Source organism: Vombatus ursinus, unplaced genomic scaffold (genome assembly GCF_900497805.2).
Source record: "Vombatus ursinus unplaced genomic scaffold, bare-nosed wombat genome assembly UNPS02014786.1, whole genome shotgun sequence".
In the NCBI taxonomy this organism is placed as follows: Eukaryota; Metazoa; Chordata; class Mammalia; order Diprotodontia; family Vombatidae; genus Vombatus; species Vombatus ursinus.
This window is the reverse complement of record NW_020954564.1, coordinates 1,253,967-1,268,025: the sequence shown is the minus strand read 5'-3', so window position 1 is coordinate 1,268,025 and position 14,059 is coordinate 1,253,967. Positions and strand designations below refer to the sequence as shown.

The 14,059-nt window shown below is 44.6% G+C and overlaps 1 protein-coding gene across 1 annotated transcript in view; it reads left to right on the top strand.

Moving 5' to 3' along the window:
* Positions 1 to 13,847, top strand: part of LOC114046871 (R-spondin-4-like) — a 38,858-nt gene extending 25,011 nt beyond the window's left edge. The window contains exons 2-5 of the mRNA XM_027867447.1: positions 1,580 to 1,768; positions 2,757 to 2,897; positions 4,780 to 4,968; positions 13,771 to 13,847. Coding sequence (XP_027723248.1) covers positions 1,580 to 1,768; positions 2,757 to 2,897; positions 4,780 to 4,968; positions 13,771 to 13,847 — 596 coding nt within the window. The remainder of the gene's footprint in view (positions 1 to 1,579; positions 1,769 to 2,756; positions 2,898 to 4,779; positions 4,969 to 13,770) is intronic.
* The last annotated feature ends 212 nt before the right edge of the window (positions 13,848 to 14,059 follow it).

The window sequence follows — 14,059 nt, the reverse complement described above, 5'->3', positions numbered from 1 at the left end:
TATGTTCTAAGGTGCCTCTCAGCTCTGACATTACATATTCTAAGGCCTCTCTCAGCTCTGACATTCCTTTCAATTTGTGTATATATATATATATTTATACATATATACATATATATATATTTATATGTGTGTGAATATATATATATATATGTATTTTTTCCAGGTCTGACCTTCAATGTTCTGTGTTTTAAGTAAGACTCCTTCCATCTCTTACATTTTATGTTCAAAGAGTCCCTTTACTTCTGACTTTCTATGAGTCTAGCAGTTTAAACATACTGAGTCTGTGGTGAGAGAGGACATCCAGGTAGCAGTGTCTTGGAGGCAAGCGGAAGCAGAGAAACTTCTAGTACCTAATGCCTCGATCACCCCCTGGAGAATTCTGGACCTATGGCCAAATAGTTTCTATCCAAAGAAAATGTGCATCACACTAGATTTACCTGGAAAAAGCATTTGATCAGCTCTAACAGGGTCATATAAGATCATAGCCCTTTGCTAACTGTAGAGCACCACGATAAATGAATTGGAATTATGATAATGTTGATAATTATTTCCTTAGTGTTATTCTTTAGTATGCCATAGACTTCTTTTCCCGTTGGACTCAAACTCTCTGTCTTTCTCTCTCTCCTTACTTACTTGACAAGTGTTATAGGTGAAGGACAGAGACAGGGATACCTCAAAGTTAATTTGCAACTATTCTCTCAGACAAAAGCCGAGATGGCTTTGTCTAGATTCAGGCTGTATCATCAATAACTGCTCTTCCTAATATGACCAGTTCAGACTCCCAACTTTCTTTCTACTGCTCAAAGGTAAATACAAACCAACCAGTCCCTTCCAAGGGATCTTTTTTCTTCCTAGGAACAATGGTTGTGGTCCTTCATAATTGAAGAGGACCAAAATGATATCACTATGTTGGGGTCAAGGTAGAATGTGTTTGACCATGGCTGATCAGACCTACGTGAGCTTGGAAAGCTCTACCACAGGTCGGGCACAAATAGTCTGTGTGAACATTTGGAGTGGAAATGTCTCTAAATCTGCACATTTCACATTACTTTTGAGCTACTACAATTCTGCCTTGCTAGCATGAAACAATATACCAGTCACAGCTCTCTGGATCAGTGCCTGAATGGGGACTTTCTGAGGGAGGTACATCAACTCATGTAAGTGAACAATAAGTCAGAATACTCCAACGCTGTGGATCCCACAATACTGGAAATAACTCATTTACAGAGTGTAACAAGGTTTCTTTTCAAAAATAACTTAGCTAAAGCTAAGGCTTCATCATATCAGATCACCAGCATCAAGGCGTGGCTGTTGCTGGTGCTTATAGGCTACTGCTTTAATGAGATAAGGAGAAGCATCCTGTCTCATTGGTGTGACTGTGTTTCTTTTTCTCCATTCCCATACAGTTGTGCTCTTATGAGCTGTGTATATTTTGATAAAAGGTGTTTATTTAATTCTGTATCCTTGTGTGGCAGGGGAAGAGGAGAGGACATGGCTTTTACTGAGCGCACATGTTGCTATTGAGTCTGGACATCCCTGATTCTCCTTTCTCTCACCTACCCCTTGGTTCTCGCTACAGTGGGGGTCGGGCTGAAGGAGAATTGCACCGGCTGTCTGATCTGCTCAGAGGAGAATGGCTGTTCCACCTGCCAGCCACGACTTTTTCTCCACATCCGCCGAGATGGCATCCGCCAGTACGGGAAGTGTGTACACGACTGTCCCCATGGATACTTTGGTGTGCGTGGCCACGAGGTCAACAGGTGCAAAAGTATGTGGGGCTTGTGGCCAAGAACATCTACTCCACATCATCCTTCTTCCCCCAGCCCAGGCCCCAGAAGGGTTTTTTTTTTCCCTTCCTTCCTGATACTGCCTGACATGACCCTATTTACAAAAGCGAATAGGTAGTAAATTAACCTGGGAATGCAAAGATGGGGATTTGGTTCCAGGCTCACTTTGTGACCTTACTTAAGTCACTGACTTGATCTCTCTGGGTCTAAACTCAAACTAGGGCATCATCTTTGCCTTAAGCTTCAGCTCATAGGGAATGGAGGTGTCAGTGCAGCACACAGGAAAAACCTATGGGGTGGATTTTCAAGTCCAAATTCACCCTACCGGGTGGTCTTGAAAAAGTCCTTTTCTTTCTCTTGGACTGAAGTTCTCCTATAAAATGAGGCAGTTGGATTAGAGGATTCCTAAGGTTCCTTTCAACTTGACAGTCTTTGACCTAGAAGCAATAATGAAGTGTAGTAGAGAGGACTTGCGGTCAGGAAGACCTGAATTCAAATCCTATCTCATTCAGACACTTTGGAGTCATGCAACCCTGGGCAAATTATAGGATCATAGATTTAGAGCCTCTAAGAACCTTAGATGTCATTGAGTCCGATGCCCCAGCTTTGCAGCTGTGGGAACTGAGGCCCAAGATCACAGAGCTAGTGACTTAACCTGTCAACCTCATTTTCCTCAACTGTAAAATAGAGATACTAATGGCATGTTCACAGGGTTGCTGTAAGACTCAAAAAAGATAATATATGTAAAGAACTTTGTAAACCTTACAGTGATATATAAAAGTTAATTATTGTTATTCTTTGATTCCATGATAAGGATCATTTAGGACCCATACTATTGTGTTTTGCCCACCTTTCCAAAGATCCCTGCTGAGTAGTATGCCCCTCCCCTGCTCCTGATGGCTACTGGGTGGGGGTGAGAGGGCATCTACCCTACTGTTCCTCATGGCAGAAGCTGTTGTTGTGTTACAGAATGTGGGTCCACCTGTGACAGCTGTTTCAGTCAAGACTTCTGCATTCGGTGCAAAAGGAGGTTTTTTTTGCACAAGGGGAAATGTGCTCCCACCTGCCCACCAGGCACCATTGCCCACCAGAGCACGTGGGAATGCCAAGGTAAGCCAGAAGCCACAGGCCACTGCCTCAACCTCCTCCTACCCCAGTCTATTTTTTCTTGATGACCTGTGACTGAGACTCCCCACTATCATCTAACTCTGTGGTGGTCTCAGATAAATCTCTCTTTTTTCCTGAGCCTCAGTTTCCTTCTCTGTGATTAAAGGGAAAATCACATTTGTGCTCTCTTCTTACCAGGACTGTTGTGACAATCTGATGGGAAAATGGAAGGAAAAGTATTTTGAACCTAAATAACAATGCTTAATTCTTATGGATAGAAGTTATAATTATTGTGATCATTAATAATGGTTATGAATTATTTATTGAAGGAACTGGGATCTAGTTTACCCTGGAGAAGAGAGAGGACTTAGGGAACATGATAGCTATCTTTAAGTATTTGAATGGCCGTTAAATAGAGAAAGGATCTTTCTGCTTAGTCTCATAAGGCAGAAGCAGAAGAAATGGGTAGAAGTTGAGGAAATTAATTTAGGCCTGACATTAGGAAAAACCATTGCAGATGCCCCAAAGTATAGTAAGTTGCCTGGAGAGGTGATTGGCTTTCGTTCCTTGGCAGGGAAAGCTTGCAAGGAGAGGGCGGATGACCACTTGTGTATGTCTTGGTGGGAATTCCTTTCATGTGAGGGCTGGACTACATACTACTGAAGTCCCTTCCAAGTCACAAATTCTGGGATAAGTGACGGGAGACTATGACCCCAACCCCACTCAACATAATGTAACACCAGACTCAGAGTTGAGAGGGATAGAAACTGGCCTTGTAATTTCGCTGGTCTAGAGAACTCCCAAGTGAGGAAATTCGCTCTACTAACGCAAGTTGGCACCTTCTCTGCAATTTGGCATCTTAGAGAGGATCTAGCCCTAGAGCACTGAAGTGTTAAGTGACTTTCCCTCATGGCGCACAGCCATTATGTGTCAGAAGTGGGATCTGAATAATAGTAGTTAACATATAGCACCTTTTATATACCAAACCCTGAACTAAGCACTTTACAGTTACTATCTCATCTGATCATCACAACAACCCTGGGAGGAAGGTGCTATTATTAATCCTCATTTTACAGATGAGGAAACTGAGGCAACCAGAGGTTAAGTGACTTGCCCAGGGTCACACAGCTAGTAAGTGCTAAGACTAGATTTGAACTCAGGTCTTCCTGACTCCAATCCCAACACTGCAGATCTTCCTGGCTTTGATATTTTTTCTCTATTTGTTAAACAAAGCAACCACTAATCTCAGTTCTGAGACTTGTTAGTTGTGTGACTCATGTCACTCAAACTTCTCTTGGCTTCAGTTTTCCCATTGGTAAAGTGGGCATAATAATATACAGCCCACCTCACAGAACTATTGCAAGGAACACTTTAGGAAGGCACAGTGGTCCAGTGGAAAGGGAACTGACTTTAGAGTTAGCCTGATTTTGAATTCTGGGTCTATGACTTATTGTCTTGTATGACTTTAGACAATTCATTGAATCTTTGTTGGGCTCAGCTTCCTCATTTGTAAAACCAAAGGGTTGTGGGACAGCTAGGTGCTGCAGTAGATGGAACACCGGCCCTGGAGTCAGGAGGACCTGAGATCAAATCCGGTCTCAGACACTTGACACTTACTAGTTGTGTGACCCTGGGCAAGTCACTTAACCCCAATTGCCTCACAAAAATCAAATCAAAAGATTGGACTAACCAGCCTCCAAAATATATTCTGGTTCTTAAGTCTTTGATCTTGAGTCTTTCTCCGGAAATGTGAATTATCAGTTCATATATAATATATATTATATATATATACATATACATATATATATATTATCAATTTATTACATTCTTCCTTTCCTCTCCTTGTCCTTCCCTTCAACCCCCACCGCCACCCCATACCATGTAGAGGAATGTGAATTTGGACCCTGGAGTGTCTGGAGTCCCTGCAGCCAGGATGGGAAAACCTGCGGTTCAGCCTGGGGCCTAGAGACCCGAGTGCGTGAGGTCAGCCGAGGCAGTCGAGAGGAGGGGGCAGCAGCCTGCCAAGCTCTGTCCGAGTCAAGAAACTGTCCCATCAGGAGGCACTGCCCTGGAGGTGAGGACCTGAGAGGGCCCATGACAACCCAGGCTGCTGGGGGCTGAGCCAGCCTGAGAATCAGAGACTATTAGGCAAAATTTCAGAATACAGATTGTCAGAGCTGGGAAGGACCCTACAGACCATCTTGTCCGCTCCTTTGTGTTATAAGTAAAGAGTCTGAGGCCCAGGGAGAGGAAGTCGCAGAGCCAGTAACAGCATAGCAAGAGCCAGAATCCACCTCTCCTGACTCCTTGCCCCGAGAGCTGCCCCTAACCATGACTCCAAGCTCCTTTCTTGTCACAGCATCACAGTTGGGCCACATGAACCCCACTACAGCCTTGAATTAGGTAACTATCTGTATAAATGGTCTGCAGGAACCTTGGTTTGCATCTTAGGTAAGAACTGGGGGTGGCTGCCATGAAGGAAAGGCCTGACCTAGTTATGAGTAGGTGAAAGCCGGGAAAAATGGACGTCACTCTTGTACCTGATTGTCTCAGCTGGGATAGTTCTAATAAATATCCTCTTTTATTAGCAAGAGGAAAAATTGCAGGAGTTTTAGTCAGGAAACATATTAAAAAGGATTAATGCCCTTGGTAAAAGCATTTAAAAGACTTAGGACGTTGTTGGATTGTAGGAGTCTCCCAAAAAGGCCATACCTTGTAGAGTCAAAGTATAAAGTATGCTGGAAATTAAGCTATCCCTGACACCTGTGTTATAATGGGACCTCCTGAACAAGAAAGAAGCAACCAGCTTTGAAATGACACATGCACTGAAAGGCTCTGGAAGGAAGGAAGCAAGCATTTATGAAGCACCTACTATGTGCCAAACACTGTACTTAGTGATTTATGGATATGTTCTCATTTGATCCCCACAGCAATCCTGGGAGGTTGGTGCTATTATTTTACCCATTCTATAGGGATAGAAAACAGGCACACAGAGATTATGCAACTTGCCCAGGGTCACATAGCTGGTGAGTGTTTGCAGAAGGCTAGACTTGAGCTCAGGTCTTCCTGACTCTAGGCCCAGTGCTCTATCCATTACAACATCTAGCTGGTTAGTCCTGGATATTGCTTGTTGTTGTCATTAATCCTTCACTTTTGAAGACCACCGATGACATGATGGGTGATGTCTCGACTTGAGAGTGAATTGGATTTAAGTGAGGCAGAATTGCACAAAGTCACCAGCCACTCTCTCTCCCAGGATCATCAAAGTCCGGTGAAAGGACAGCAGTCAAGGTGACTGGCATTGGGCCTGGAAGCAGTGGATAACCTTGGCATCTTGGATGCCTGACCAGGCTCTGAGCACTCCACAGCACCTGCTTCAGCTGCCTTCATGGCCACTGGAACAGATTGTTCACATCTGCCCATTCTACCAGAGGAAGTCTTCATGTGCTTGGGGTAGACATTCCCCTAACTCACTCATGGGTTTGAGGCCTATCAGTTATCTTCAGCCTGGTTTAGCCCATCTGCCAAGACAATTTTACCAGGCTGTGGCTGCTGTTCATGCAACAGCTCCTTGGAGCCACAGGTGAGAGTTGGGTGCAGGGGGACACCAAAGGTGAATGGGCAGCCCTGAGAAGGTCTCAGCAAGCCCTCACACCAGAGGTGCTAGGCCTCCTGAACACCCCATACAACCCCTATTGCTTATGGGTCAATGGAGGAAAAACGGACTCTGAGTGGCTCTCACCCTGCAGTTTCCAGACACCCCGCTTGATAGTCTTATCCTGGGAACCAGAGACAATCTGGCTGTTGTCTGAAGAGAAGGCCACACTCAGCACATCCTTGGTGTGACCACCAAAGTACCTGGTGGTAGTGCCAGTTGGGAGGAAGGTCCCAAGGCTTGTCAAACATGTTGACTACTTCAGTCACTCCTGGTGATTGACACGGCCACAGATGATGTGACTGGAAGGATTCTAGAAAGCATTGCTAACAATTATAAAGTCTTGACCCAGAAATGGAGGGGAGCCAGTAATGTTTTCCTCACTGCTGCAGACTGAAGCAAGGGCTACAGAAGGAAAAAAATCTGTTTCAGGACGTAGAAATGGTATTTGAGGATGGGGTTTAAATTTCTGGGTCATACTTTAAAACCCAGACATGACAAGCTCTTGGTCAGGAATATAGTATGTCCCACTCTCACCTGTGGCTCCAAGAAGCTGTGGCATGTGCAGTGGCCACCCCACCCCCACCCCGATAAAACCGTCTAGGCAGATGGGCTAAACCAGGTTGAGGGCAATCAACAGGCCTCAAGAGTTTAGCAGTACAAGGCTCATTGCATGGGTGAGCATATCTGTATCCATGTGTGTGCATATGGGCATATGTATGGAGGAGACATCAAATCATTTCTCTCTGACTATGACTCAGAATAGCTCTACATCTGAGTGACAAGAACCATTGGAAGTTTGAACTAACTAGAAACATGGTGGCAGCTGGCACCAATTAAGGGGAAACTTCTCCCCCTTCACCACAGCTCCTCCTCCTCCCTGCTTGGTCATTAAGACAGCAGTATATGAGCAAAAAAGGAGGAATGTAGGACTCCCCACGAGACAGTCAGTGGAGGGCGGGGAGAGTGTGTGAGTGTGCCCAGGCTTGTGCCTATGTGAGCAGATGTGATCTGAGGAGGCAGTAGAAGCTGATTTCCTTGCACATCCTGGACAGTTACAGACCTCCAACTCACCAGCTTTCTTGGCTCCAAAACTTGGAGTGGCTAGAGATGAGGATAAAGGAGGGAAACAGTAAAGTACCCTGGAAGAGTGTCTTTGGGATCAGAAGACCTGGACTGGAATCCTGACTGTGCCGTTCACTTGCTGTGATGCCTTGGTCAAGTGATTTAACTTTTCTAGACTTGTTTCCTTATATATAAAAAGGAGTTGTGTATGTTGTGGGGGGGGGGATATATTGAACTAGGTGTCTTCTAGCTCTAAACCCTATATACCCAATTCAGACTCAGAGGAAGCCCCCAAAGAAATTCAGTGACTCTGGCCTGAGTTAGAACCTGTTTCCCCCTCCCTCTTTCCTATTAGCCAGCTTGTTGGGCCTATTTGGATCCACAAGGGGAATCAGCCTGGTGAGTTGGGACTACTGTCCCCATCAACAAATCTTTATCAAGCACCTGCAGAATGCAGAACCCTATGCTAGGTTCTGGGAGAGATAGCAGGTTTAGACAAGATGCCTTCCCTGCCCTCAGAGTGCTCAGAATTCGTGAGGGAGATAAAATGCAAATAGACAGCTAGGACAGAAAAATAAAATGATATGAGTATATCAAGAAAGTACTGAGCACTGTACCATATGAGGTGTGAATGGGTCAGTGATTAGTAGCTGCAGAAATCAGGTAAGGCTTCTGGGAGGAAATGACCTTTGAGCTGAGCTTTAAAGGATGGATAGAAATTCAGCAGTCCAGGACAGGGAAGAAGGAGATTCTAAACAGGAAGAACAAAATAAACAAAGGCAAGTAAGGAGGAAGGAAAGGCTAAGAATATGTTGGGGAAAGACTCCAGTGCAGGTTAGCTGTAGCATAGAGTATGTAAAGAGCAGTCACATTAGTCTGGAAAGGGAAAGCAGCAACAGATTGTGGAATGCCTTGAATGCCAAGCAAAAAGTCGCTAGCTCCTTCCTGGGTTGGGGGTGAGGGGTGGTGGGGTTGGGGAGGTGGCTCTGTGCCCCTGGCCCTCTCCTGATAGATCAGGCTAACCTACCTCATGTAGAAGCAGCTACTTGTGGAATGATCAAGGCATTGGAGTTCCCTTTCAGCACTTCAATCCTTTGAGCTAAGTTTTGACCTCTAGGCTCCTCCTTAAAAATCACGAACTCTTTGGGGGAGGGAGCACATGCTCACGTGTTCCACCACCCTGAAATCTGGCTCCCCATTACTTGCACTCATTGTTCCTAATTCTACCCTCAAAGGTCAAGCATCTAATCCCTTGTCCCCATAACAGCTCTTCAGATACTTAATACAGTAACTAGGTTTCCTGCCCCCCCCCCCCCCCCCTTTCTGTTCCTTTGATCCTCCCACAGCCTAGCCTCTAGCCCTATCATCTGTCCAGTTGCCCTCCTTTGGACAGCTCCAGTTTCTGCAGGGCCTTCCTAAAATGTGGCCAGAGGAGTAGCTAGGTGGCACAGTGGATAGAGCACTGCCCTGAAGTCAGGAGGACCTCAGTTCAAATCCGGCCTCAGACCAAACATTTGACACTTACTAGCTGTGTGACCCTGGGCAAGTCACTTAACCCCAATTGCCTAAAAAAAAATAAAATAAAAAATAAAATAAAATGTGGCCAGAGAACTGGTCACAGCCCTCCTGTTGGGGCCTGACCAAGGCAGAGAACAGAAGAATCAATCGTTTTAGTGACAATCAAGCAGCCCCCAAAGAATTATTAAGAACCTCCTATATGGTGTAGTGGAGAAAGAGCTGTCCTCGAAAAGAGGAAGACCTGAGTTCAAGTCCTGCCTCTGTGGGAGACTGTGTGACCTTGAGCAAGTCACTCTGCTGCTCAATGCTCTAGACCAGTTCTCTGAGACTCCAAATAGCAGAGATGCACACCTCTAGTGATGGGTTGAGTTTCCTCATCTGGGAGTGTCCTATATGAGTGAAATAACAGGTCCATTCCCAGTCCTTTTTTGTTATTGTTCAGTCGTTTCAGCTGTGTCCAACTCTTCATGATCCCATTTGGAGTTTTCTTGGCAAAGATACTGGAACAGTTTGCCATTTTTCCTTCTCTAGCTCATTTTACAGATAAGGAAACTGAGGCAGAGAGGGGTTAAGTGACTTGCTTAGGGTCACACAGCTCACTGGTATCTGAGATGGGATTTGAACCCAACTATTTTTGACTCCAGATCCCATCTCTGCAGGAGGAAGGGGTTGAGCTTTGGGATATCACACATGCTGAAAGGCTTGGCCTGCTCAGTCCTTTTGGGGTGATGGAAGAAGGACCCAGAGATGTTTCTGGCTAAGTCCCTGCCCTTTGGGGTAGAAATAGATGTGCAGAAGAAACAGCTGAATCTCTAGTGGGATGCAATAGGTGCTGGGGAGACCTCCTGCTTGAAAATGTCCCTCTTGCCAGCCATGGTGGCCAGAATTCTACCATTCCAAGACTGACTTCTTTTGAGTTATGCCATTGTCCCCTATAGAAATCAAATGAGACATTGTATATCAAACACTTCAAAAATGATAAGGAACCATCCAAATGGAATTATGGTTGTTATCCTTCTCTGATGGCTTGAAGATGGCCTTGGGTTCTTAAAGACTTCTCAAATGTCAGTGGAACTGAAGCTATGAAAGGTCCTACTAAGCTGGAAAAGATTTCAGTATGATCCCAGATTCAGATTGTATCTTCTGTCCAAGGACTGTCCCAAATAAGGGTTATTAAGGGTAACTAAGGTTCTAGCATGAATTCTTTGATGATGATTATGCACCAGTCCCCAGATAATTAAGATCTAAAGTCTTTCTTTGACACCAACACCTTACTATACATATATTAATTAGACCCATCTGGGAAAGGCGAAGGGAGCAGCTTTGAAGGGATGAATGGATGAATAAGCATTTATTAAGAATTTAGTATGTATGTGCCAGGCCACATGCTAAGTATCAGGAATACAAATACAAGCAAGAGAGACAGTTCCTGCCTTCAAGGAGCTTACATTCTAATAGGGCAAGATAATACATCCAGCGGAGGAGAGTTTTTCAAAGGTTAAATGGAGTGAATGGTGAGTGGAGTCATAGTGAAGTTGATTGACATGTGCTTTCGGGAACGATAATGTTGAATTAATTGCTGTTCTCAGAGGTAGAGTTGGAAAATGGAGGTAAAGGTTGGGGGTGGGAAGAGAAGGAGTATGAATCCACCATCCAGCAGCATGTCTTGGAGATGATAGGCAAGTAGTATGTTGGGCCTGAGATAGGGCAAGGCAAGGTGAACCTCCCCAATCAGAGCCCAGGATCAGAGGAATGGGACCTTCTGGATAAAGGCAGAGGCTGGAGCTCAGGTGGCATGGCTTGGAGATATACAGGTTTGGGTGAGGAAGGAGAAAAATTCATTAAACTGAAAATTAGGACGCATACTTCCTTTGGGAAAATCCTCTGTCTAAGGAGGTAAAGTTAGGAGTGGAAACAAAAAGAACACTGGAATTGCAGTCAAGAGATGAGAGTTCTAATCCTTACTCTAACATTAACTTGCCCTGTAACCTTGGGCAAAACCCTTCATTTCTCCTTGCCTCGGTTTCCTTTCCTATAAATAATACTCATGTTACCTCACAGGGCTGGTGTGAGGAAAGTCATTTGCCTTATAGAAATGGGAATTGCTCTCAGGATTTAAAGCTACAAAGAGATTTTAGAAGGAATTAGCCTAATTGCCTTATTTTACAGAAGAAGAAACAGGCTCAGAGAGGTTAAATGTCTTGTCTAAGGCCACATATGAGCTACTTTTTGTCCCTTGGTTGCTAGCCTCGATTCAAACCACAGAGGAAGGAGCCTTAAGAAATAAGATGTCAGAATAGAAAGGAGAGGGCTCCAAATTCAGTTCATTTATCACAGGGATGAGAGGTGAGAGGTGCGTTAGAGATAATCTAGTCTTACCTCATCATTTTCTAGATGAGGAAACTGAGGCTGACGGGTTCAATGCCCTCTCAAAAGTCACCCAGTTAATTTGATAGCCTAGCAGTTGAACCCAGATTCTCTGAAAGTGCTCTTTCTACTAGATGAGTAGCTAGGAGACACAGTGGAGAGAGCCCTGGGCCTGGAATTAGGAAGACCTGAGTTTGAATCCTACTGCAGACCCTTATTAGCTGTGTGACCCTAGGCAAGTCTCTTAACCACTCCCAGCCTCAGTTTCCTCTTCTGTAAAATGAGGGTAATAATTTACACCTAATTGCTAGAGTAGGCATGAGAAATAAATAATATGTGTAAAGCGCTTGACCAACCTTAACGCACCATATAAATGCAATATATTATAATTTCTATATATGCTACATATCATTATTACTATATATATAATATATATATACATATTACTATATAAATGCTGTATACCATTATTACCATGGTTCAACCTCCTCATTTTAAAAAGGGAGAAGAAGAAACATTTATATAGCACCTACTGTGTGCCAGGCATTGTGCTAGGTACTTTACAAGTATTATTTCATTTAATCCATACAACAACCTTGTGAGGTAGGTGTTACTATAATCCCCATTTTACAGTTGAAGAAACTGAGGCAAATAGAGGTTAAGTCCAGGGTCACACAGCTATTAATTGTCTAAGGCTGGGTTTGAACTTAGGTCTTCATGACTCGAATCCAGCACTCTTCACTGTGCCACCTCGCTGCCTACAGTTGTATAGCAAATTCTAACCGAGTCTCTCAGCTCCTAATCGAGTGGTACATCCACTGTACTGTGCTTTTCCATGTGTGTTTCTTCTTGGGGAAGGAAATGCTTATGGGTGGCATCAGTCCCCTGGAGACACTCCCATGTGGTTGAACTGATAGCGGCTGATTCAATCCCTGGACTGAGCTGTGTCCCCTGGGGATCTCTCTGTCCTTGGCTGTGTCTGCTGGCACTTATGTCCATTAAGGCGCCTTTCCCTCAAAGTGGGATTCCTGGATTTTTAAAGGAAGTTTCCATGTCTCAGATCATAAAAGCTAAGGGTGGGGAGACAGCCGTCCTCTCTGTGCCAAGAACAGTAGCCAGGGCGGGAACAGGAGCACTGGAGGCGTTTGTCTAGACTGGCAGAGTGGGAGACAGAGCAAAGGAGAATTATTTACAGACCTCAGAAATCCAGAGTCAGGGGATACAGAGACAAAGGCATTCGGTCCACAAGTGAAGTCAGATCCCAAAGGAGGATATTTTCCCACCCCACCCCACTCCTGCTCCCAACCAGAGGTAAAGTAATTTTGGAAAAGTGGCTCTGTGTTTTGGGGAGGGACAGAGGTGAGTTTTGAATAGAAATGAGGTATGTCTCACTTTATTCAATAAAAGCTTAAGAACATTAGAGGGTCTTAAAGGGTCTTAGGGTCTGTAAGGTCTTAAAGGGACCTTAGAACATAGAATGTTAGACGTGGAAGGGACCTTAGAACATAGAATGTTAAATGTAGAAGGGACCTTAGAACGTGGAATGTGAGAGCTGGAAGGAACCTAACACCAAATGTAAGGACTAGAAGGGATAATAGAGGTAGAAGGGACCTTAAGACAAAGACCACAGAAGGTTAGAGTCAGAAAAGACCCTAGAGATCATCTACCCTAATTCTCATTTTACAGAGGAAGAAAGTGAAACCTAGAAAGAGAAAGCGATGTATTTACGCAAAGTCATCATAAATGCCCCAGGCCAGCCCCACGGCCCATTTAGCCTGGGGTCCTATCTCTGACAGGTGTTTGGTGGGAAGATAAAATGCCTCCCAAATCCATGCCTCCCAAATCATCTGTCTATGGAAAGAATCTCAGTTTCCTCATCTCTAATATGAGCAGATGGAACTACATAATTCCTACGGTGTAATATTCTCTTTCTCCTCTGGCTTCCAGGCTCTCAGATACTTTCGGAATCCACTTTCATGCTTTTCCTTCTACCCTTCTCCACACTTCTCAGAAATCATAGCTAGAAGGGACAGATCTGACCTCCCCATTGTACTGGGGCGCAGAGAAGTTCCGGGACTGTCCATGATCACACAGGGAAAGAGTAACAGAGCTAAGATTCAAACCCAGGTCTTCTGACTCCAACTCTGGTACTCTTTCCATTACACCAAAAAGGGATGTGATACAGTTTGTTAATCATAAAGCATTATAGGGACTACTATCTTCATGCATGCCATTCAGAGAGTGAAATAGTGTTCTGTGTTCCTGTTTCAGAGAAAAACCTGACCCGAAGGCGGGACAGGAAGGAAAGGAGGCATCGGAAAGAGCGAAAGATGGAGCGTTCCCACTGAACGCCACCCCCACCTGGCACAGGGACATCTGGGCCAGGGAAAAGAAAGGGGCAGCACTGACTCAGCTACTCATCAGTGACTCCCCGCTCACCTGGCCCTTTCCATCCAGGGAAAACTGAACTTTTCCTTCCCCTTTTCTCCTTTTTTTTTTCCCTTCCCTTTCCTTCCTATCTTCTCTTGTTTTCTTTTCTTTCTCTCCTTCCTTTTTCTTC